General features: G+C 39.7%; 1 protein-coding gene across 4 annotated transcripts in view; it reads left to right on the forward strand.

The window, feature by feature from the left end:
• The window catches only part of KDM5A (lysine demethylase 5A), a 96,420-nt gene that overhangs the window by 29,210 nt on the left and 43,034 nt on the right, over positions 1-24,176 (forward strand). For all 4 annotated transcript variants that reach the window (XM_022577253.3, XM_089920118.1, XM_022577255.3 and 1 more), the window contains exons 12-22: positions 923-1,085; positions 2,185-2,304; positions 5,015-5,209; positions 10,447-10,628; positions 11,015-11,139; positions 11,606-11,756; positions 13,081-13,195; positions 15,108-15,463; positions 19,061-19,199; positions 21,814-21,993; positions 23,542-23,703. In XM_022577253.3, coding sequence (XP_022432961.1) covers positions 923-1,085; positions 2,185-2,304; positions 5,015-5,209; positions 10,447-10,628; positions 11,015-11,139; positions 11,606-11,756; positions 13,081-13,195; positions 15,108-15,463; positions 19,061-19,199; positions 21,814-21,993; positions 23,542-23,703 — 1,888 coding nt within the window. The remainder of the gene's footprint in view (positions 1-922; positions 1,086-2,184; positions 2,305-5,014; positions 5,210-10,446; positions 10,629-11,014; positions 11,140-11,605; positions 11,757-13,080; positions 13,196-15,107; positions 15,464-19,060; positions 19,200-21,813; positions 21,994-23,541; positions 23,704-24,176) is intronic.

Consider the following 24,176-nt stretch of genomic DNA (forward strand, 5'->3'; position numbering starts at 1 on the left):
AAAGATACTGCTCAGATCACACTATGCACTGGAAAGCTAATGGTTTTCTTTCTCTGCTTCATCGCTGTGCTGTGTAATATGATAGCTTCTAGCCACATGTGGCTATTTAAATTAGTTAAGATTAAGTAAAATTAAAGTTTACTTCCTCAGTTGCAGTAACCGCATTTTAAGTGCTTTATTGTCACTTGTGACTAGTGGCTCCTGCGTTACCCAGCATAGATGCAGAACATTTCCAGTCATCTCAGTAAGTTTCTATAGAGACAGCACGGTTAATTGTATGAGGGTTAAGAAATTCAGCTATTCTGTAGATAGCATGACTAATTAAATCCAGTTCCTTAAAGTTCAACTTAGTATTATAAATAGAACTCTAGTCCACTAAAGTCTAGTGTATTAATGATGCCAAGTGTTTGGTCTTAAGATTCATGGACAGAACTATATTCAGGGTTTCAACAATTTCTCGCCTTGGCTTATTTCCTTGGATAGTAAAATTGAACTCAATGAAGTTATGTAAAAGTACTCTAAAGGGCAGTGACTTTTACTTTGATCATTGTGGGGATAATTGGAATGTCCAGTGGACCTGTGAATCAGGCAGTATGTCAGTATCCTTTGGAACAATGCTTGCTTTTCATATAGCATCTTTCCTATTTGAAGATGCTGTTTAGTGATCTACCTTAAAGAGTTTATATACTTTGAATTACTTTTCTGTAGTGATAAGTACGTACCTACCTATCCATATACTCTTGCCTTACCCCCTATTATGAATAATAGCACAGATTTTTGAGATGGTTGCTAGGATTCAGGGCATATAATCTATGGCCATGGAGCAAGACAAAGTTAATTATAATTTAGTGGATTTGAATCAGATACCCAGGCCTCATTGGCACCATGCTCTACCTAGATAAACAGTTATTTCTTTTGCTAGGGGGGAGCCAAAGACATGGTATGGTGTGCCATCTCATGCTGCAGAACAACTGGAGGAGGTGATGAGGGAGCTGGCCCCTGAGTTATTTGAATCCCAGCCTGATCTCCTACATCAGTTAGTCACCATCATGAACCCCAATGTGCTAATGGAGCATGGTGTGCCTGTGAGTCTTTTTGCATCTCCCTTCAGTATTTAAAATTTAAAGTTATGTACGCTTTTGATTAGAGTCACAGTATATGCTTGTTTTGTAATGGGAAATAAAAGATCACATCATCTTCGAGCCAAATTAGAATTTATACTCTGAAGGGAACAACATTTATTTGATTAAGAATGGGGTGTTGTAAAGTATGAATCACATTTACCTTATGTATAGCGACCTATCAGAATAGCCATGTTTTCAGTATATCCTGCTTTTAATAAAAATCTCATATTCTTTATTATCCCCATTTAACCAAAGTATAAGTATTTTAAGTGGTTGTTCTAATAACTAATGCTTATCCTTGTGGAGATCATAGTCCCATATTTCGTATAAAGATTTCATAGCCTCTTTTTCACATGAGATAATGAAGTAAAAATATACAATGAATACCTTTTCTGCTTTTAAACTTTTAGGTTTGAAAATGATTATTAAATTTAAGCTACGAACACCTGATAAAGTATAAATTTAATGTTCGCTGCATGTAGTCAAGTAGTCATCATAACCTTATTAAGAAAGCAGATCGAGTGATAGTAATGTTACTTTGTCTTTAAAGAGTAAATTTATGCAGAATCTGGGACTTTTCAGAAGACATAGTATTGTCATAAAACAAAGAGATTCAGGAAAACTGATGTGGGGGGGTCTCTCCATATGACATATGAGCTAATCAGTTAGTTTCCAGAAAAAATTATCCAAAAGTAGGATGAAATTCCATCCTTTCCCACTGTTTACAACACAGGAATGAAAGGAATAAAAGAAAAATTCTCTTAACTGTAAAAATTTTATTAGGTTAGGAAACTAGTAGCTCATGAGAGCAGCATTTTCTCCTTGAAAATTCCTTTAGGCTGTGAACTCTTGTCATGAATTACTGTAATTTACAGTGACTATTTTAAGAAGGTGAAACTGACTGCTTCTTCAAGCCTGATACTGTTTTCTGGTCTGTGTAGGTTAATGCTTTACTGTTTCAAAGTTTGAAAAATGCTTCTGAAACTGACATAAAATGTTTCCCTTTTTTGTTGTTTTTCTTCTGTTTTGTTTTTGTACCCTGTTCCCAATTTGCATTTAGGTGTATAGGACGAATCAGTGTGCTGGCGAGTTTGTTGTGACGTTTCCTCGGGCCTATCACTCTGGATTTAATCAAGGCTACAACTTCGCTGAGGCTGTGAACTTCTGTACTGCTGACTGGGTCTGTTCCATAGCAAGTAGCTGTTGTGTCTACTAACAGCCCCGGAAAATGCATCTTAATTGCTGTGCTTGCTTAGTTGGGGAGGGGAGGGCCCACAGATATTTCAGTGGAAACTCGAATGTCTGTTGCCATTTACAGAGTTCCAGGTAGTTTTTATTTGGAAGATTTTATAGTTCGTTATTTCTCATTTGCTACTTCCTCATTTTATTTGAATTTTAAATGGGCAGTTGATGTTTTCTGAATCTTTATCTGAGAATGTAATTCCTCTAGTCTTTGCTTTCTCTGAGCGCTTTTGGATTTTAGAAGGGTGACCACATCTTTTCAAGAATTAATTGTACCACGTTTACAAATGTCTAGCTCTGATTTTTATCTTAAAATATCCAGTTCTGATTTTTATCTTAAAATATTCCTTTATTTTTTTCCTTCTGATAATTAGGAGATTTTATTCTTCCTGCTATTTTATGTTTTCTATATTCTTTTAAAAAAATTTATTTTAAAGGGTAGCTATAATATTGAGATCTCTGTGGGCTGCACTTTTGTGTAAATGGTATTGCCATTGATTGCTATTTTGCTTTTAAATGAGGTAGATATCAAAAAGTAATTAGTTATGTTTACGTCATGTCGGTGGGGAAAAGACTGCAAACCTATCATGCACTCTTGTTTTTTTTTTTTTTTGACTGTGCCACGTGGCATGTGGGCTCTTAGTGCCCCAACCAGGAATCGAACCCGCAGCCCCTGCCGTGGAAGCATGGAGTCCTAACCACTGGACCACCAGGAAAGCCCCTTGGGCAGCACTTTTTTTTTTTTTTTTTTTTTTTTTGCGGTACATGGGCCTCTCACTGTTGTGGCCTCTCCCGTTGCGGAGCACAGGCTCCGGATGCGCAGGCTTAGCGGCCATGGCTCACGGGCCCAGCCGCCCCGTGGCACGTGGGATCTTCCCGGACCGGGGCATGAACCCGTGTCCCCTGCATCAGCAGGTGGACTCTCAACCACTGCGCCACCCGGGAAGCCCGGGCAGCACTTCTTGTTTTTTGTTTTTTGTGGGTTTTTTTGGCTCTGTTGGGTCTTCGTTGCCGCACGCAGGCTTTCTCTAGTTGTGGCGAGCGGGGGCTACTCTTTGTTGTGGTGCGCAGGCTTCTTGTTGCGGAGCACGGGCTCTAGGTGCACAGGCTCAGTAGTCGTGGCTTGCGGGCTCTAGAGCACAGGCTCAGTAGTTGTGGTGCATGGGCTTAGTTGCTCTGCGGCATGTGGGATCTTCCTGGACGAGGGCTTGAACCCGTGTCCCCTGCCTTGGCAGGTGGTTTCTTAACCACTTCATCACCAGGGAAGTCCCGGGACAGCACTTTTAATTTCACTGGTCCTAATTTTTTTTTTACCTACTGTGTAAAGATGCTAAGGTTCACTTAACCTCAAACAAGTGAGATGATATTTGTGAGAGAAGGGTGATATAAATGAAAAGTAAAAGCAGCTTTGTATCCGGAATGAAGTGATGGTACTGATTTTTATAAGCCACAGTGGACAATCAGTTGTATTTTATGTGGCTTCCTTGTATATTGTATCAATAATAATTAAAAACTGCAAATCCTACAGTTTTGTTTTTCTTCTTGCTCTTGTTTTAAGTATTTGAGAAACGTTTAAAGAGTAAATTTCTGAGAATTAAGAAATGAAAGAATTGTATATTGTTATTAGACAAGATAGTCGCCAGTCATAAGCTCAGTATATATATTTTCTTGGGAAAGATTGTTTCTTTGGAAGAGTCCGGAAATAATGCTTGATTCAGAGATAGTTTTGTACTCTGAAACTCTGATTCCTGTGATTCCCTTCTGCCTTTCTCAGAATGGAGGCGAGCTCTAAAAGGTGTTCTTAAAGGTCCACTTTCTAATTTTTTCTCTTTTTTATTATGGTTTTCAAATACAAACCAAAACTTCAGACACCCAGGTTTTTCCACCTGAGGGAAGGAAAGAAGCTAGAGAGAGAGTGTTTGTGTAGCATAGCTAGTATCAATTTGTTTTAAAGCTTGATAGATTTTCAGAAGTTATCTTAAAAAGTGTAGCTGTTGATTTATGAAAAGTGATCATTTAGTGATTTATTTCACTTAGGAAAATTAAAGTATATAATCTCATGGTTTCACTTTGAATTCTCTTTAGGCCAGACTGGTAGTTTTAAAAATAATCTCTAGATGCTAAAATCTAAATTGTCTTTTGCTTTGGTCCTTATAAAAAATAAAGTTAGTCCATGTGAACTGCTTAAGTAGTGCTTTCTTCCCCTCCCTCCCTCCCTACCTTGTATTGATAGTAGCATCTGTTTGTTCTGTGGAAACATCAATGCTGAATATGTCCAGTTATCCCTTGATAGCCTGAAAAATTTTTTTCTTTTTCCTATAAGAGCAATCTCATACTAGACTGGTCTAAAAGAGTTTGCTGCCTCATTTATATATCAAGGAACTCATACTTCTTGAGGTACATAATGAGTAGAAAATCAGCTTAGGCCAGCAGCTCAACATCTCACATTATGGGAATTTCCTGTGGGAAGGCCTTTGAAATTCTTGCTGGGTGGTAAGGGTTTAATACTTACAGTTACCTCTTATGCTCAAATGGACGTTGTTATTCTCTGTTCTTTATAATAAAAGAGAGGATCTGGGGGGTAAGTAGTGGTTCTGTTCTGGAATGTGTTATAAGCAAGTAATTTAATTTGAGAATCTTGTTTTCAGTTGCCCATTGGCCGTCAGTGTGTCAGTCATTACCGTCGGCTGAGGCGCCATTGTGTCTTCTCGCACGAGGAACTGATTTTCAAGATGGCAGCAGATCCGGAATGCTTGGACGTGGGGCTTGCCGCCATGGTGTGCAAGGAGTTGACTCTCCTGACTGAAGAGGAGACACGGTTAAGGGAGTCTGTTATGCAGATGGTGAGTTTGCTGAGTACGTTTCCTGTAGCTGATACTGCTCACGGGATATACCAAAATTTAAACCTGTGGAAAGAATCCATTTTCATCTTTGATTCCTTTAGAAGTTGAACGCAAAAATTACTGGTTTGGAGAAGATTTCCCACTTCTGTACTTGCCGTTTTGGTTTCTTTAAGTTGAAAAAGTTTTAGGAATCTTGATGTCTTCATCTCCAGAGTTTTAAAAATGCAGTCCTATCAGGTAGAATTTCTTAGGTATGTATGTATTTTTTAAAATCTCCTACATATAGTATTACTTCTTTAAGCAAGAAAATTCAAAATTTTTTTTCTCTCTCAGCTTTGTAATTGAATAAAAATTATGTTTCTGGTGATTGCAGACTGTCAGAGTTAATCAATCTGTGTTTCCCTGCATTCTAAGTTTTTAATGAATATAAGAAGGACCGAATAACCCAGCGTTGGGATTTTGAATGCTTAGAATAAACTAAACATTGATCATATTGAAATGGGTAGTAAATGAGAAAATCTATGTCTTCAGCCACATCTAGGCCCATTTTCCCTAACCCTCCCTACATAGGTAGCCTCACTGGGTTTGTACCATGCTTCCTCCTGCTCTCGTACAGTCCACTTTCTTTCTTTCTTTTTTTTAAATAAATTTATTTATTTTTGGCTGCGTTGGCTCTTTGTTGCTGTGCGCGGGCTTTCTCTAGTTGCAGCGAGCGGTGGCTGTTCTTCCTTGTGGTGCGTGGGCTTCTCATTGCGGTGGCTTCTCTTGTTGCAGAGCACGGGCTCTAGGTGCGTAGGCTCAGTAGTTGTGGCTCGCGGGCTCTAGAGCGCAGGCTCAGTAATTGTGGAGCACGGCCTTAGTTGCTCCGCGGCATGTGGGATCTTCCCAGACCAGGGCTCGAACCCGTGTCCCCTGCGTTGGCAAGCAGATTCTTAACCACTGCACCACCAGGGAAGCCCTAGACCTGAAGAGTCTTAAGACAGTGAAAATAGTTTTAAGCTAAGGAAGAATACAGTGGACTAGCAATTTGGATCTGAAAAGTAAAGCTGATCCAATTTAACTACTCTGCTCATTGGCACAAATGGGGGAAAAAATCTATAAAAGAAAATATAAAACTATATATTTTAGAAATGATATAAATACTATTATTACAAAATATTTAAATGCTGGTTATCTTTAAGAATTTAAGTTGACTTAGAAATAAGAATATTTGCTAAATGGTTAGCTTTGTTTTTCTATTTATTTGAATTACCTGTGAAAGAAACAAGAAAGAGTAAGATGCAAATGCATCTTCTTAAAACATTTTTTTTTACATTTTGGGGATACGTTAATATATGCCTGATAGTTACTATTCTCACTTTATACCTGTATTCTTAAAGTTTTGTTTTGATTATGTTCATTTATTTATTTATTTGTTTGTTTTAAATAAATTATTTATTTATTTTTGTCTGTGTTGGGTCTTCGGTGCTGTGCGCAGGCTTTCTCTAGTTGCGGTGAGCAGGGGCCACTCTTCGTTGCAGTGCGAGGGCTTCTCACTGTCATGGCCTCTCTTGTTGTGGAGCACAGGCTCCAGGCGTGCAAGCTTCAGTAGTTGTGTCACGCGGGCTCAGTAGTTGTGGCTTGCGGGCTCTAGAGTGCAGGCTCAATAGTTGTGGCATGCGGGCTCGGTAGTTGTGTTTCGCGGGCTCTAGAGCTCAGGCTCTGTAGTTGTGGCGCGCAGGCCTCGTTGCTCCGCAGCATGTGGGATCCTCCTGGGCCAGAGCTCGAACCTGTGTCCCCTGCACTGGCAGGCAGATTCTTAACCACTGTGCCACCAGGAAAGCCCTGATCAAGGTTTTTTTATTAACCTTTTGTATTTTATTATTTGTTTTAACAAGACTTTTTTTTTTTAGAGTGTTTTAAGTTCATAACAAAGTGAGAGAAGGTCCAGAGAGTTCCCATTTATCCCCTGCCCCACCCATGCACAGCCTCCTGTGTTACCAGTATCCCCCACCAGAGAGGGACGTTTTTTATAATTGATGAACCTACACTGACGCACCATAATCACCCCAAATCCATAGTTTATATTATGGTTCACTCTTAGTGTTGTGTATTTTATGGCTTTGGATGAATATATAACAACATGTATCCATCATTAAGGTATCATACAGAGTATTTTCACTTCCCTGTTTATCTTCTCTGCCCCCCAAACCCCTGGCAAACACTGATCTTTTCACTATCTATAGTCTTGCCTTTTCCAGATTGTCATATAGTTGAAATCATACAGTATGTCGCCTCTTCTGAATGCCTTCTTTCACTTAGTAATATGTGTTTAAGGTTCTTCTGTGTCTTTTCATGGCTCAATACCTCATTTCTTTTTGGCACTGAATAATAATTCGTTGTCTGGGTGGTTTATTTAACCATTCACCTACTGAAGGACATCGATTGCCTCCACGTTTTGGTAATATGAATAAAGCTGCTGTAAGCATGTGTATGCAGGTTATTGTGTGGACGTGATTTTCAACTGTTTGTGGGCTCTCTGTTCTGTTCCATTGATCTGTCTATTTTTTCGTTAGTGCCACCACATTGTCTTGGTTACTACTGTAGTTTTTATAGTAAGTCTTGAGGTTGAGTAGTGTCAGTCCTCCAACTTTGTTCTTCTTCGGTGTTGAGTTGGATATTATGGGTCTCTTGCCTTTCTATATAAATTTTAGAATTAGTTTGTCAATATCCATAAAATAACTTGCTGGAGTTTTGATTGGGATTGCACTGAATCTACAGATTTAAGTTGGGAATAAGTGACATCTTGACAGTATTGAGTTTCTCTATCTGTGAACGTGGAATATCTCTCTATTTACTTAGTTCTTTGATTTCATTCATTAGTTTTGTAGTTTTCTTCCTTGTACATATTTTGTTCAGTACCTTAGTACAGTTAAACCTTGAACAATATGGGGGTTAGGGGTGGCAACCCTCCACTGAATTGAAAATCCACGTAGAATTTATAGTCAGGGCCTTCCGTGGTGGTGCAGTGGTTAAGAATCTGCCTGCCAATGCGGGGACATGGGTTTGAGCCCTCGTCTGGGAAGATCCCACATGCCGCAGAGCAACTAAGCCTTTGCACCACAACTACTGAAGCCCGCACACCCTAGAGCCTGCGAGCCACAACTACTGAGAACGTGAGCCACAACTACTGAAGCCTGCGCACTCTAGGGCCTGCGTGTTGCAACTACTGAGCCCACGTGCTGCAGCTACTGAAGCCTGCGTGCCTAGAGCCTATGCTCCACAACAAGAGAAGCCACCGCAATGAGAAGCCCACGCACTGCAACAAAGAGTGGCCCCCACTTGCCACAACTAGAGAGAAATCCCACGCACAGCAACGAAGACCCAATGCAACCAAAAGATAAATAAATAAAATAAAATTACTTAAAAAAATTTATGGTCAGCCCTCTGTATACGCTGTTCTTTTGCACACATGATTCCGCATCTGTAGATTTAGCCAACCACAGACTGTACAGTACTGTAGTATTTACTATTGAAAAAAAATCTGAATGTAAGTGGATCCACAGAGTTCAAACCTGTGTTATCCAAGGGTCAACTGTATTTCATTTTTAGGAGTGCTAATGAAATGGCATTATGTTTTTAATTTCACATTCCACTTGTTCATTGCTGGTATATAGGAAAGAAATATTTTTTTTTTTTTTTTTGCGGTACACGGGCCTCTCACTGCTGTGGCCTCTCCCGTTGCGGAGCACAGGCTCCGGACGCGCAGGCTCAGCGGCCATGGCTCACAGGCTCAGCCGCTCCATGGCATATGGGATCTTACCGGACTGGGGCACGAACCCACGTCCCCTGCATCGGCAGGCGGACTCTCAACCACTGCGCCACCAGGGAAGCACAGTGACTGGAATTCTTTACTGTAAAACTTCTCTGATCTGTTAATATGCTGGTATTTGTTAATCTTTAAGTTGGAAGGGATATAATACACAGCATTTACCTTCCACCAGATTTACTTCTTTATTTACTGGTGTGTAAGTACCTTGCTCAAGTAAGTAGAAACTGTAAACAGAACCCCCTTGTCTATTAAATGGAAGTCTTTGTAAAATGCACTTCAAGTGTCTTTACTTTCTTAAAGTGGCATGCTGAATTTGATAAGCTTTTTTTTTTAACTTTGATATTTTTTTATTGACGTATAGTTGATTTACAATGTTGTTAATTTCTGCTATATGGCAGAGTGATTCAGTTTTACATATATACTTTTTTACATTATGGTTTATCACAGGATATTGAATATAGTTCTTTGTTCTATACAGTAGGATCTTGTTGTTTATCCATTCTGTATATAAAAGATTAACTTTCTTAGGAATTCCCTGGTGGTCCAGTGGTAGGACTTCGCACTCTCACTGCTGAGGGCCCAGGGTTCAGTCCCTGGTCGGGGAACTAAGATCCTGCAAGCTGCAGTAGGGCGGCCAAAAAAAAAAAGAAAGAAAGAATAAAATTTGTTAAAAAAGATTAGCTTTCTTTTCGATGCCTTTTTGAAGTAGATTATATTTAGATTTGCATAGTTTAATTTTACATTTCTTTATCCTTGCATATGTTTGATCAGTGTTATTTTTAGATTATAGGTTACTAATATTTCTGGTTCAAGGGTATATTGTCCCTGGGGACAGTAATTTTTATTTTCGATTTATCTTTTTCTTATTTTATATAGGAAACAAAACCACATAAGACAAACAGAACTTCGTGAATTATTATGTAGTAAACTTTGTTGTCATCACAGTATGGTCAGGAAATAGAACTTTTATCAGCTAGCCAATATTTTGTAATAACTATAAATAGAGTGTAACCTTTAAAAATTGCATATACAAAAAGGCCTTTAGGGCAAAATATATTAGAAAATAATACTAGTAAATACAAAAATATTGGCTTACTGTGCAAAAAAAAAATCTGTCAGCCATCTTCAAAGTACCTCCCAATTATAGATTCCTTTCCTTCCCTCAAAAAATGACTTTTAACGTTTGTAGTAATCATTTCTTGCATTTAAAAATGTTTCCTCAGTCACATGTGCATTCTTAGACACCAAGGTTTAGTCTTGCTCATAAAAAAAAAAAATTAGTGGTGTTTTTAGAAAGTATTTTGATGATGTGCCATTGTACCTCCCATGTTTATATTGTCAGAGTAGAAGAAAATTTAATAACTTAAGTTCTCTGATGCTCGAAAGACTGGAAAGACTTGATGTGGTAACATCAATTGTATTTCAGGGCGTCCTGATGTCGGAAGAAGAAGTGTTTGAACTTGTTCCCGATGATGAGCGACAGTGTTCAGCATGCAGAACCACCTGTTTTCTCTCTGCTCTCACGTGTTCCTGTAATCCTGAGCGGCTTGTGTGTCTCTACCATCCAACTGATCTGTGCCCCTGCCCCATGCAGAAAAAATGTCTTAGGTATCCAGAAGTTTCTTGTAAAACTTCTGTTACCGTCTTTTAAAATTAATGTCAGTACTGTCCTTTGTAAAGCCCTTCCCTGTGTTTGGACTGGTAACCTCTTGTCTGTTTGCTTCCTTGCTTGAGGACCAGCCCATTAAAGTTGGCCCTAAACTTGGCACCTAAAGTTAGTTGTTTTATCAAGTTGATTTCACATGTTCCTTGTCTCTCCCTGAATTAAAACTCTGTGGGCTTCTTAGATTTTCTTTTTATGTATATACCAAAACCCCATTCCCCTGGCCATTTTACTTTCCTTAAGCTGATTGTATGTCAATTTTAATTTATTTTCAAGTTGTTGGTTTTTGGAAGTTTTTATTTTCTTGTGTGGTGTTTTTTTTTTTTTTTAGATATCGCTACCCATTAGAGGACCTCCCTTCTCTGCTGTATGGTGTGAAAGTCAGGGCACAGTCGTATGACACTTGGGTCAGTCGTGTTACAGAAGCATTAGCTGCCAACTTCAGCCACAAGAAAGGTTAAGTTTCTTCCTTTTCTAAGCACACACTGAAATGGTTGTCACTTTTCTAAGCACACACTGAAATGGTTGTCACTTTGCAAGAGGCGTTGTTTTGTTTTCCTCCAGGAAGGAGAAATCCTAGGCTTCATATGAGATTTGAGACTAATGGGTTGCTTCACTACAGAATTAATTTCCTGTTTGAGAATCTTCTTTTAAGTGAAAAAGTTGATATAAAATGGGACAAATAGCTAACTTGCAGCAGATGTATCATATATTTTTGGGAACCCCATTGTTACCAGTGGACTAACATTAAAGGCTTATTGAGAAAGAGAAATTGTCTAAGGATTAGAAACGAGCACCTGGTCATAAGCTTTTATTGTATTGGTGAGATTTTCACAGCTGTGATGTGTTTCTGCTAATTGGTTGGTGAATGGTTTTTTATTTTCTGTGGTCATAGTATATGGCATTTAATTTATTTTTACAGATTTGATTGAATTACGAGTAATGCTGGAAGATGCTGAGGATAGGAAATATCCAGAAAATGATCTCTTTCGAAAACTCAGGGATGCTGTAAAAGAAGCTGAGACCTGTGCTTCTGTGGCTCAGCTGCTTCTGAGCAAAAAGCAGAAGCACAGGTAAGACTAAGAAGAGCTGAGTTCTCCAATGGTTTTCTGTTTTGTTTTGTTTTGACCAGAATAAAGGCAAAGCCTTAACTGGCCTGTGAGGCCCTGCCCTGTCTTTTGAGGCCGTGTTTTCCCTCCTCCAGTAATGCCCTAACCATGTCTCCTGGTCTCCCTTCTTTCTTGCTCCACCCTGAACCCTCTCCCTCTGTTCTTCATATACACCAGTGTCTTCCTGCTTAGGGCCTTCACGCTTGCTCTTGGCTCTGCTTGGAGTTCTCTTCCCCTGATACCCAGGTGGCTTATTCCCTCACTTCTTTCATGTCTTTTACAGACGTTGCATTCTTGGAGAGGCCTTCTCTGATGACCTCTGTAAAATTGCAGCCTTTTATTCTTCTTTCCTGCTTTGTTTTTCTTCTGTCCCTGTCACCTCCTGATAGATGAATTTACTTATCTATTATCTTATCTCCTTCTTCCTTTCCCAGCCCCACTAGAAGGTATGCTAGAATAGAATGTTGGGGATTTTCATCCTTTTTGTTATTGCTGTGCTTTGAAGCATGCCTGGCACTGCGTAGGTGTGCACTAAGCCTTTGTAAATAAACGACACTACAGGCTGAAGGCAGGTGGCAGCAAAGAGTAACCTGGGTGCCGGGGAGGCTGTTGTTACAGAGCTGGAAGTATGTGCCCTTAATTTCATGTAATTCACGTGTGTTTAATTCCCTGTGGTACTGTTTCTTAGTAATTCCAACACGTTTCTTGTATCTGAATGCCTTTTTCTATAGCAGTTCACATTGGGTCTCTAATTACTTTATATGTTTTTTTATATTCTGTTTTATCAGAGAACTTTTCTTAGCAACATCCATCAGTGACTCTTCACCTGTCGTTGGGTCACTGACCCCCTTGGAGGATCTGGCGAAAGCTTGAAGACCCTTTTCTTAGAAAAATGCACATACTGACATAGTTTTGAATCAGTTTCTGAGGGTTTATAGTCTCCTAAGCCAGGTTTTAAAGGTCTTTGTCCTATATCTTAAGTTTCTTGAGGTAGAAGATTTAGTTTTATCAGTGAACTTAACATTTTACTGTGAGGAATTTATTAAATGTTTGAAATGTTTAATACTTGTGAGATTGGAGGAACTGTAACTTGGAGAGTTGAATCTTTGAGTCATTACCCGAAGAGCTAAACACTTAATTTGGAAGTGATCACCATTGCAGTGAAATCCCTCAAACACTAGTATTCTGGGATTTCTTGGGTTAGAATTCTGAAGAGACTAGAAACCCCTTTGATATGGGAATGACTGTGAATTTTTCTTACTTACGTCTCAATATTATTTCACATCAGGCAGAGCCCAGATAGTGGGAGGACTCGGACCAAACTGACAGTGGAAGAGTTGAAGGCCTTTGTCCAACAGCTTTTTAGTCTTCCATGTGTCATCAGCCAAGCTCGACAAGTAAAGGTGGAGTATCGCATTCTTTTTTGGGTAATATCCTTTGTAGTATGGGCTCCTGTTTTGGGTAAAGAGAATAGTGTGTCTAGATTGGTTTTTTTGTTCTGTTTGTTTCTTTTCTCAAATAAGTGCTGCTATTTAAGGATTTTTAGTAGGCAATAAGAACTCTTGGCTTCATTCTTAGTCTTTGATTCCCCCTTTAGAATTCTGGAACTAAGCCTAGTTTAGAATATTTTTTTCTATATTAATTTTAAGCCAGAACCTCCGTTTAACTTAGATGTAATTGAAATGTAAAAAATTAGTTAAAGGAATCTGAATGTATCAGTGATTACTAGTTCATGAACTTTTAAAAATGCAGAACTCCGAAATTGCCAGGGCCCTCATGGTTTAATGAATATGTAAAATCTCAAAAGTATCAAATACATGAATCTGCATAGTTAGTAATCTTTCGATAGTTTGTGGTGTGTTTTTGTGATTTGGCGATGGCTGTGTATCTAAAATGGTTTTTACCAAGATTATCAACCGTGAAATCCAGTATCAGTTGTGTTGTCTTAACCCCATGTCATAAGAGCGTTTTGCTGGTTGACCATGCTTTCCTTCCTGAGAGACTTTCTTTTCTAAACATCTGACACCATACTCTCTGGTTTTCTTAGATTCACAATTCACAGTTCCTTCTCTTTAGGGAAGCTTTTTGATTTCTCCTTGGCTTGGCTTCTAAGTTTGGAGTATATTGGGAGTCTTGGCCCTTTCTTTAATAACTTCTTTGGTGACGTTAAATATCACCTATGTCCAGCTGATTCCCAGCTCTGCCTTTCTTCTTTTCTGCAGACTTGTACATCCAGTTGCATACTCTGCATTTGCCTTTGGCAGACTAAAAGACATCTTAAAAGCCTTTTCTAATGAATCAAAATTCTTGATTCCTTTGTTTCCCTTATGCACCACATTCCATCTCTAAACAGGTGTTCCTGTTGTATTATTTCCAAAACGTCTCCCAGAGTGAACTAGTCATCACCTCCACTGCTTCAGTTAGGCTCTGAACCACTGGAATCTGCCACTTAGGTTACTGCAACAGCTTCTTAACTGGTCTCTGTTCTTCTGCTCTTGTCCCTGAAAGTTTATTTTTTATTCAGTAGCCAGAGTGATTATGTAATAAAATAGGAATAAAATCATTCCGCTTCCATGTGGTTAAAATCCTCCCAGTGGTTCCCCAAAGCCACTCAAATGAAATGCAAACTCATTGTAATTAATCTACAAGGCACTATGTAATCTGACCTCTGCTTATTCCTTAACTACTTTCTCCTGCTTCCACTTTGCTCCCCATCAGCCACTTAGGAGCAAGACACAAGCTCATTCCTCTTTAAAAGCTTTTGCAGTGATTATTTGCCCTGCCTGAACTACTCTCTTCCAGGTCTCCATGCGGTTCCCCCCTCTACCTCCTCATTTTAGTTTTGGCTCACCTGTCTTTTGTGACCGTCATTGCAAAGTAATATGCCCCTCCCCCCCATTCCCTCTGATCACTTTTGTATTATATCATATTGTATTGCCCCATTTCATTTTCATAGCACTTAAAACTAACCGAAACATTTTATTCATGTCTTCACTGTCTGGCCACTTACATTAAAATATGTGTTCCTTGAAGACAAAGACTTTGTATTTTTGCTTAATGCTGTATGCCTAGAATAGTGCCTGTAACTAAGTCAGCAGTCATTAAATATTTTTTGAGTGAATTAATCATATTTAAAAGTAGGAGTATGTAATTACAGAGAAACATATTTTTGCCTTTATCATATCTGTTTGGTGCTATGATGCTGAGATTATTAGATAGTCTAGAATTTGGTAGTTTGCCTGAACTGTATGTATTCCATACTCAGTTTGTGTCTTTTAAGTTTGTTTTTTCTTTTTTTTCTTTTGGTCTTTTCAGAATCTACTGGACGATGTGGAAGAGTTTCATGAACGTGCTCAGGAGGCCATGATGGATGAAACCCCAGATTCTTCCAAACTGCAGATGTTGGTAGATATGGGCTCTGGTCTCTACGTGGAGCTACCTGAATTAGCCCGGCTAAAGCAAGAGCTGCAGCAGGCCCGATGGTTGGACGAAGTACGACTGACCCTGTCAGATCCACAGCAGGTCACTTTGGATGTCATGAAGAAATTGATAGACTCTGGGGTGGGGCTGGCACCCCACCATGCGGTGGAGAAAGCGATGGCTGAGCTTCAGGAGCTCCTCACGGTCTCTGAGCGATGGGAGGAAAAGGCCAAGGTCTGCCTGCAGGCAAGGTGAACACATATGTTGGTGACTGTCACGTCTTTAATAACTAGATTGGAGAGTGGAAAGGGAGGAGGAACATGAGGGTCTTAATTAAATGTTTTGTGCCTTCCCTGGCTGGTCACTAAGTTACCAGATTGGGCTGCATACAGACAGTTTCAAGTATTGTGTGCACACTGTGTGCAGAGTACTTGTTTTAGTAGGAGCCCTACCATTACTGACACTCTAGTTAGGAGCTAAGAAATACAAAGCTGTGTTGCAGTATGTTGTTAACTGAGAGGTCCAGAAAAATCCTAGAAGGATTCAGAGGAGGAGAGGTCATTATTAGCCTAGGTGGTCAGAAGAGACGCTTGAGAGAAAGGTAAGAACCTACACAGAGCCTTGAAGAATGAGTGGGATCGAAGTGGAAGGGGAGGTAAGAGAAATGTCCTAAGCTAAGCTTAAGGAGTGTGTAGGATGTGCTTAGGTGGCAGAAGTGAAGTGGTCTTCACATGAATGGGGGATTCACGCAGGAAAGCAGAGGGAGATCCGACAGGCAGGCAGGAGAGCGTGCGGTGTTAGCGTCAGCACCCGTTGGGCTGCTGGGATTGAAGTACAGCGTCCATCAGTTTGGCGGTAATGCTCTTGACGAAAGTGTTTTCTCAGCACTTACGATTAGTGTGTGTGCGATTTCCTTTGTGAGGATGAGGAAGCCGGGACGCTCACAGAGATCACGTAGCTGTCAAATAACAGCACAAGCGTAAGCCTTTTCCGCTTCACTCCAGCGTCTCCATGTACTTAACTGCTTCGCCAGTCACGTAGTTTGCATGCATTTGATAGGCTTTCCCGCACATGATTTGATCAACACGGTTCTGTTCAGCCAGGAGAAGGCTCCGTGTGTGCTGGATGCCAGATGCCACTGAGAATATATAATAAAGTTTATAGCTTTTCCTATCGGAAGCATTCAGATCACTCTATGTCTTCAGATTCATGGTAGTTCTAGGAGGTGGGAGCGTATTAAATGGGAAAAGTTAAATAACTTGGGAGTGCAGACTATGACTTGGTACACCTGATACAACTGACAGTCGTCTGCTGAGTGAAATTTTATTGCTAGTAATACTTGAAAATTGTCTTTTTCCCATTTTCCTACATTTAACCAGTTTTAGTGATTTTTGCCTCCAGAATGCCTTTTGAATCTCTCTTCTTCAACTCCACTGTCACTGACCTAGTTACATAACTGTTACATTTTTCCCTCGATCTTTGCAATTCAGTGAGTATTTATGGAGTACCTACTACACGCCAGGTGCTGTTTCTAAGTGCTGTGGAGGCCATAGGGAAAAGACACAAGGTCCCTGCTCTAAAATAGAGCCGACATAGTGGGGAGAGACAGGTGAATAAGTGAATGAGTGTGTGAATTTCAGATAGTGTCGTGAAGGGAATAAAGTTGGTAAAGAGAGGACTGATGGGGTTGGTGGGGATAGTGGGAAGGTGAATCCTCCCTTTTCTAGCTCCTGTTGAGTTGTTTTTCTGAAACGCATACTTCGTATTCTTCGTCTCTTAGCATTGGTTCACTGTCACCATTCCTTTCTGGATATCTTCCTCCTTTGTCTTTGACCATCTCTCTGTGCCTCTTTCAGAATGGCTTTCCTCAAGATTCTGGCCTAGACCGCTTCTCACTCTTTACACCTCCTTGGAAATTTCATCTTAATTTCTTGTCTCCATTTACCATCTTTATACTGATTAATGTCAAATTCTCATCTGTAACATAGATTTTTTTTTTATAGATACCGTCTGCCTGTTAGATAATTCCATAGGATGTCCCATCGGTACCTCAAATTCCCCATATTCAAAATTACCCTTGTTAACTCCTTCCCCTGCTCTTTCCCTTTGTTCCTGTTTTCTTTGACTTACACCCTCTTTCACTCATTTGAACGAGCCAGAACTTTGGAAATTAACTTTGACCCCACCCTTCTGTTTCTTTGCCGTCAGACTCAGTTAGCTACCAAGTCACACTGATGATATTTCCTCAGTGTTTTTCACTTCCATTCCTTTTCTCTGGACTGTTGTTACAGATGGCTTGGATCACAGCACCAGGTTCTGTCTATGACCTCACCCCTCAGTAAGCCATTGTCCACACTGAAACTAGTATTTTCCTAAAATACATCTGTGACTGTTTGACTCCCTTGCTTAAAGCCCTTCACTGTTTCCCATTCCCCTTGGGATGAAGTTCACATTTCCTTAACCTGACTTATAAGGCCATCTGTAATCTAGCCCTTTGCTTAAATATCTACCCTCACCCCTTGCCATCCTCCCTCTTGCATTCTGTGTTCTAAACATAGTGATTCCTCCCCCCGTTCTTCAGACCTGCCGTGTTCTGTCTTGTCTCTGAACCTTTGCACATGTTTATTTTATTCCCCTGTGGAACACTCTCGCCCTCTGCCCACCCCCTGTGGTGCACCTCCACCACCCCTACCCAGTGTCTGGTCCCAGGTTTCCTGACTAGTTCCTATTCAGAAAGGGTAAGCGAGCTTAGAGGTCACTTCTGGGAATTCTTCCTTCACTGCCAAGTCAGTTAAGTTCCCCTACTGTATATTCTGATAGCATCTTTACTTTCCTTTAGCATTGCACTTACAGTGTATCGTAACTTTTTATTAATAATCACCTCCCCCCAGATGAAAGGGTTTCTGAGGCAAGGACTCTGTCAGTCGTGTGCATTCATCATCTCTAGGACCTAGCACAGTGCCCAGCACATAGCAGGATTCATGGATGGTCAAACTGTTTCCACGCTCAGTAGCTTCCTGTTGCTCACATAGGAAAATTCATGTCTCTCAAGACCTCTCAACCTGCGTCTTTCTTTCCTGCCAAGTTCCCTGCTTCTTGCTTTTACTCCTGCCCCACCTCCCATTCTCACCATCCCCCATCTTAAACTTATTTTTAATTTTTCTCTATGTCTTTGTTCATTATATTCCTGTTGTTTTTCCTTTAACCCTTCACTTGACCAAATTGTACTTCTTCTTTAAGGCCTAATTCAAAACCCTTCTCAACTCCCCCAGGCAGAATTAATTACTGCTTCCGGTGGTAGTGAACCTACAGTAATTTGTTCTTAGTTCTCAGTACAAGTATCATTCTTACCTTGTATTTTGATGAGTTGAGGATAAGGTCTATGTTTTCTTCATCTTTGTGTAACAAGGTGTTAATGAAAGTAGTTGAATTAAATATACTTGGTCAACGTTAATGGATTTCTAGACTACTGCTTTCTACATAGCTGTTTAATATGCATCTCTGACAATTTCAGATATTGTGGAGAACTAAAGTAGAAGTAATTTAGTGTAGTGAAAAAAAGAGCATGGGATCTGAGATTCATTCTGAGTCAGTGTTTCATGTGTGCCATTTACTACTTTAAATGACTTTGGGGAAAATAATTGACCTACTTTGACTTAAACTTTTCTTGTCTGTAAAATAGAAATAGAGGTAATACCTGTTTTGCCTCCCTTATAGGATTATGGTAAGAATTAAGTGAAGTCATGTGTATGAAAGTTCATTACACATTCTAGAATGTTATTTAAGTGTTGGTAGTAGTGTTTTGGCTTTTCCTCACACATCTACACCCTATTTTTGTGTTTTTTAAGACCACGGCACAGTGTGGCAAGTTTAGAAAGCATCGTGAATGAAGCTAAGAATATTCCAGCCTTTCTACCCAATGTGTTGTCCCTGAAAGAAGCCTTACAAAAGGCTCGAGAATGGACAAGTAAAGTGGAAGCTATTCAGGTAAAGAGCCTTTTGAATTGTCCTACCATTCAGGTAATGCTGTCTCATAGATGAATCCTTTAAGCCTTTAATTCTTTAGAATAGAATAACTGGACTAAAATAATTATGTACTTAAAATTCACTTGTTTTTCCATCTGATTTTTATTTCAAAATATATATTACCTGTTTAAACGTTACTTGTTTCTGTTGACTCCCTGCTATGAAAGATGACAGTTAGCCATTTAGTTAGTGCTTAGCAGTAGTTTGTTTCCTGCTGTGTTCTCTGACTTTCTTGCCATGTACACCAATTACCTTCTTTAATTGTAGTATAGTTAATTTACAGCGTTGTGCTAGTTTCAGATGTACAGCAAAGTGATTCAGTTATACATGTATTTGTGTTCTTTCTCAGATTCCTTTCCATTATAGGTTAGTACAAGATATTGAGTATAGTCGCCTGTGCTATACAGTAGGTCCTTGTTGTTTACTTATTTTATATATAGTAGTGTGTATGTGTTAATTTCAAACTCCTAATTTATTCCCCCCACTCCACCCTGCTGTCCCCCAGCTACTTTTAAAATAAGTGGCAGAAAAAGAAACTGAAATCAACATTTACTGAACCCCACAATACTCTTGCTACTATTCTGGTTGTTTGGGAGCAGAAACTAAGGGGAGGGTGTAAAGATAGAACCCTGGACCTCAACATTGCATATTCTAGTTGGCGAGACATATATCATACATCTGTAGTTCAAGACAATGAGCTAAGCGTTATATAGAGATGAAAGTGTGCTTGAATACATAATTTTTCTTCTGAATTACAAAACCGTTAGGCAGCGTTTACCGTATTGAGTATGTAAATACTGTTTATCGTAGAACTACACTGAAAGAAAGAGGAAGCCACCTCTCCCCCTAAGCTGCTGCCCTTAGAAAGAGTATTCTAAGTGTCAAGTTCTAATGACTTCTCTTTTCAGTTGACTTTTTCTGAGACCTGCTTAACTGCTACTCTTTCTGTTCTGTTTTTTAAAGTTATCTATTTTCATCAGACAGCTCCTCTGTTTGTTTCATCTTCGACCTATTTCAGGCAGTTGGTTGTTCTCAGGTGACTGAGAACCCTTAGTTGGCTGCTTACGATTGAAGGACCGAGCCTGCAGGTAGAGGTAGCTGTCATGGTTTTCCTGTGTGATTATAGAGGACTGTTCCTCACCAAACGCTTCCCTTCAGTGGGAGGACTGGCTTGTCAGCTCTAAGAGAGTGGACAGCTTCTGCTGCCCTTTAGGGTACGTCGCCTGGGAGAGGCTGTCTATGTCGGGGCTTAGCCAGAAGGTATTCTATAGTCAGATGGCTGTAGCTGGGCACGAAAGGGAGTAGTAGTAAATATATTTCTTGAGCCTATCTGTATCTGAGCTTTCTTTTCTCTTTCAATTATTCTCTTCTCTGTCTGTTCTTATCCTAGTACCATAGTGATTTAATGATACCATTATAATATCTCTTATGGCTAGAACCTTCTCATTCTTTTTAAAAATTGGACTTAAGTTTCTTGTCTTTCCATTTCATTGTAACTTCTAAAATGGATATATAGGCAAATATGTCAGGTAATACGTGGGAAGTAACTATTGGAATGTCACTTCAGCACGAAACACGATGCCTTTCCTTCATAGCTTCTGAGTAGTGATGAATGTTATGGGGATATACACAGTTTCTTATAGGAAAGGTTATGTGTTCTGTCTGCTGGGGGATTGATGCACTCTGAGGTGTCGCGCTGAATTATTGTCTACAGGCTGCCAGCCTACTACTTCTGATATTCTTGCCGAGTCCCTGGAATGGATTACTCGTTAACTCTCACTTCCTGTAATGATTCAGTTATTTAGTAAATTTAAAGCCGTATAAATTTGAAAAGCAATAATTACTTCATTATGTGGAAATATTGAAACATTGTGACTTAGAAGGAAAATATCCATTCTTGTTTGTGTTTGTAGGACATAAAATGGAGGTGGTTACCAGAACTAAAATACTGCTCTGTAGTAGTTGGAAAATTGTGAAAGGCTTTGAAACAGGCAGAAGAGGTTACTTATGTCCTTTCTGTAGAACGGTGGATGTCGTTCAGCGAACCATCCAGGATGGTTTGATTCCAGGAGTGTATGCCTTAGACTTTCTTTGACCAAGCTATTTTACACCTCTCTCAGTTGTTTAAAAATGATAGTAATGTGAATGAATTAGTCTGTAGAAAAGTAATTAAATTTGTAAGGAACAAATGATTTTCCACACTGTAGAAAAGATGATTCCATTGATGGGTATGATGTTAAATACCTGTTTCCATCTACTAGCAAATTCCTTTCCTCATTCCTAATTGCATTTATATATGTTTGTTTTTAGATTGTCCTTTGAACTAGTTTTTACATCTCACTGGGTCCCTTGTTAATTAATAAAACAAAAATCTTTGACAGTGTGAATTTACGCAAACTTTTTTTAAAGGACGTTGGAAGGCTCTGTTAATTCAAGAGATATTGATACAGTTAGGTTCAAAGAATAATATTTAATGAAAAAATTAACGCTAAAGTCTTTGTGCGGTCTACCAACAATATATTGCCAGACTTTCTAAGAGATTGCAAACTGTGTAAGGATGCCCTTTGTTCTTCAGAGTGGCAGCAATTATGCTTACTTGGAGCAGCTGGAAAGCTTATCTGCCAAAGGCCGCCCTCTCCCTGTGCGTCTTGATGCGTTGCCCCAGGTGGAGTCACAAGTGGCGGCAGCACGGGCCTGGAGAGAACGGACTGGGAGGACCTTTCTTAAGAAGAATTCCAGCCACACGTTGCTCCAGGTGAGGGGCGGTTTACTTTATGTGTGTGCACTTCAGCACCCTCATCAGGAGTTGCTGATGTAATACCTGAGGCGAGGGTTGTTTTCAGTTTAGCCGGTCATGGTTACACAGGGGATTCCGTTTTGGGTAATATCAGATGCTGACCAGTAATCTGGAGCCTTGGGCAGACTTGTTTCCAGTTCATCTAATACTATGTCTAGAAAAAGAAGTCAGCCTGATGTTATCTCTGCTGTTATAATGGACTCTGTCACTGAAAGATCTTATTTCTCAGAGGCACAAATTTAAAAAAAAATCTTTTTTAATTGAAGTATAGTTGATTAACAGTGTTGTGTTAGTTTCTGGTGTATAGCAGAGTGATTCAGTTATACATATATATTCTAAATTGATTGATTGATTGATTGATGGCTGCATTGGGTCTTCGTTGCTGTGCGTGGGCTTTTCTCTAGTTGTGGCGAGCGGGGGCTACTCTTCACTGTGGTGCACTGGCTTCTCATTGCGGCGGCTTCTCTTGTTGCGGAAAACAGGCTCTAGGCACGCAGGCTTCAGTAGTTGTGGCTCACGGGCTCAGTAGTTGTGGCTCGTGGGCTCTAGAGCACAGGCTCAGTAGTTGTGGTGCATGAACTTAGTTGCTCTGCAGCATGTGGGATCTTCCCGGACCAGGAGTCAAACCTGTGTCCCCTGCACTGGCAGGTGGATTCTTAACCGGTGCGCCACCAGGGCAGCCCCACAAGTATATATTCTTCTTCAGACTCCTTTCCATTACAGGTTATTACAAGATGCTGAACACAGCTCCCTGTGCTCTGCAGTAGGACCTTGTTGTTTATCTATTTCATATATAGGTAGTATGTATCTGCTAATCCCAAGCTCCTAATTTATCCCTCCCCCCATCTTTTCCCTTTGGTGACCATAGGTTTGTTTTCTATGTTTGTGACTCTGTGTCTGTCTTGTAAATGAGTTCATTTGTATCATTTTTTTTAGATTCCACATAGGAGTGATATCATAATATTTGTCTTTCTCTGTTTTTCTTCACTCAGTATGGTAATCTCTAGGTCCATCTGTGTTGCAGCAAATGGCATTACTTCATTCTTTTTTATGGCTGAGTAATATTCCATTGTGTATATGTACCACATCTTCTTCACCCATTCCTGTTGATGGACACTTAGGTTGCTTCCATGTCTTGGCTATTGTGAATAGTGAGAAGCACAAATTTCAATACTCATTACCCTTTTTCATGTTGAACAGTTGAACATAGTAGTTAAGAGCATAGACTTTGGAGTAAGATATTTTCATGTTTGAGGACTGGCTTCCTAGTGCTAACCCTGTGTCTGTGGGCAAGTTGTTGCCTTTCTGGTTTCCCTCGTTTGTACAGTGCCGATAGTACCACCTACATCAGAGGCTTGTTGGGAGTTTTGAATTAGATAATGCATATGAAGTTCATAAGAACGTGTCTAAGACATGTGAGTGGTCAGTAAATGGTTCATTTTATTTTCAGTTTTGAGATTTTTTTTTTTTTAAACCAGAGCTCCATATTTGGTTTTATCTTTGTAGGTGCTTAGTCCCCGAACTGACATTGGTATTTATGGGAGTGGAAAAAATAGAAGGAAAAAAGTAAAAGAACTAATAGAAAAAGAAAAAGAAAAGGATCTGGACCTTGAACCTCTGAGTGATCTGGAGGAGGGATTGGAGGAAACCAGAGATACAGCCACAGTGGTAAGAAATTATGTAGTGCATCTTGAATTTGCTTGGTGAATACAGAATTCTATGAAGGTATTAGCGGAATCACTGTTTTTTATGTTCTTAACTATTTTTATTTTTGTGTACTTTATCTTTGGCTTTATGGTTATACATATTCCACATCTTTTTTAATATTTGGAATCAAAGAATATAAAAAGTTTACTCTTCTCTCTCCCTAACATTGTCTTTTCCATCTCTCTTCTTTATTGTTATTTTAGCAGTCATCTAATATTCCATCAAGTTTTCCATACCTTGCTGAACACTTTTCTGATATTGACCGTTTTTGTTGTTACTAGGAGTTCGCTGTTACGGGTAATAGCAAAGTGAACTGCTCTGTACAGCCTTTTCCTTTCTTCACATCACTTTCCTGCACTTGACTCTTAGGAATGGGATTTACTGGGCTAGAATTTCAGAGCATTTGGTGCTTAGTGCTGTTGTGCTTTTCAAAG

This window comes from Delphinapterus leucas, chromosome 11 (genome assembly GCF_059928025.1).
Source record: "Delphinapterus leucas isolate spDelLeu-1000000601 "Yukka" chromosome 11, BTC_Dleu_Yukka2, whole genome shotgun sequence".
In the NCBI taxonomy this organism is placed as follows: Eukaryota; Metazoa; Chordata; class Mammalia; order Artiodactyla; family Monodontidae; genus Delphinapterus; species Delphinapterus leucas.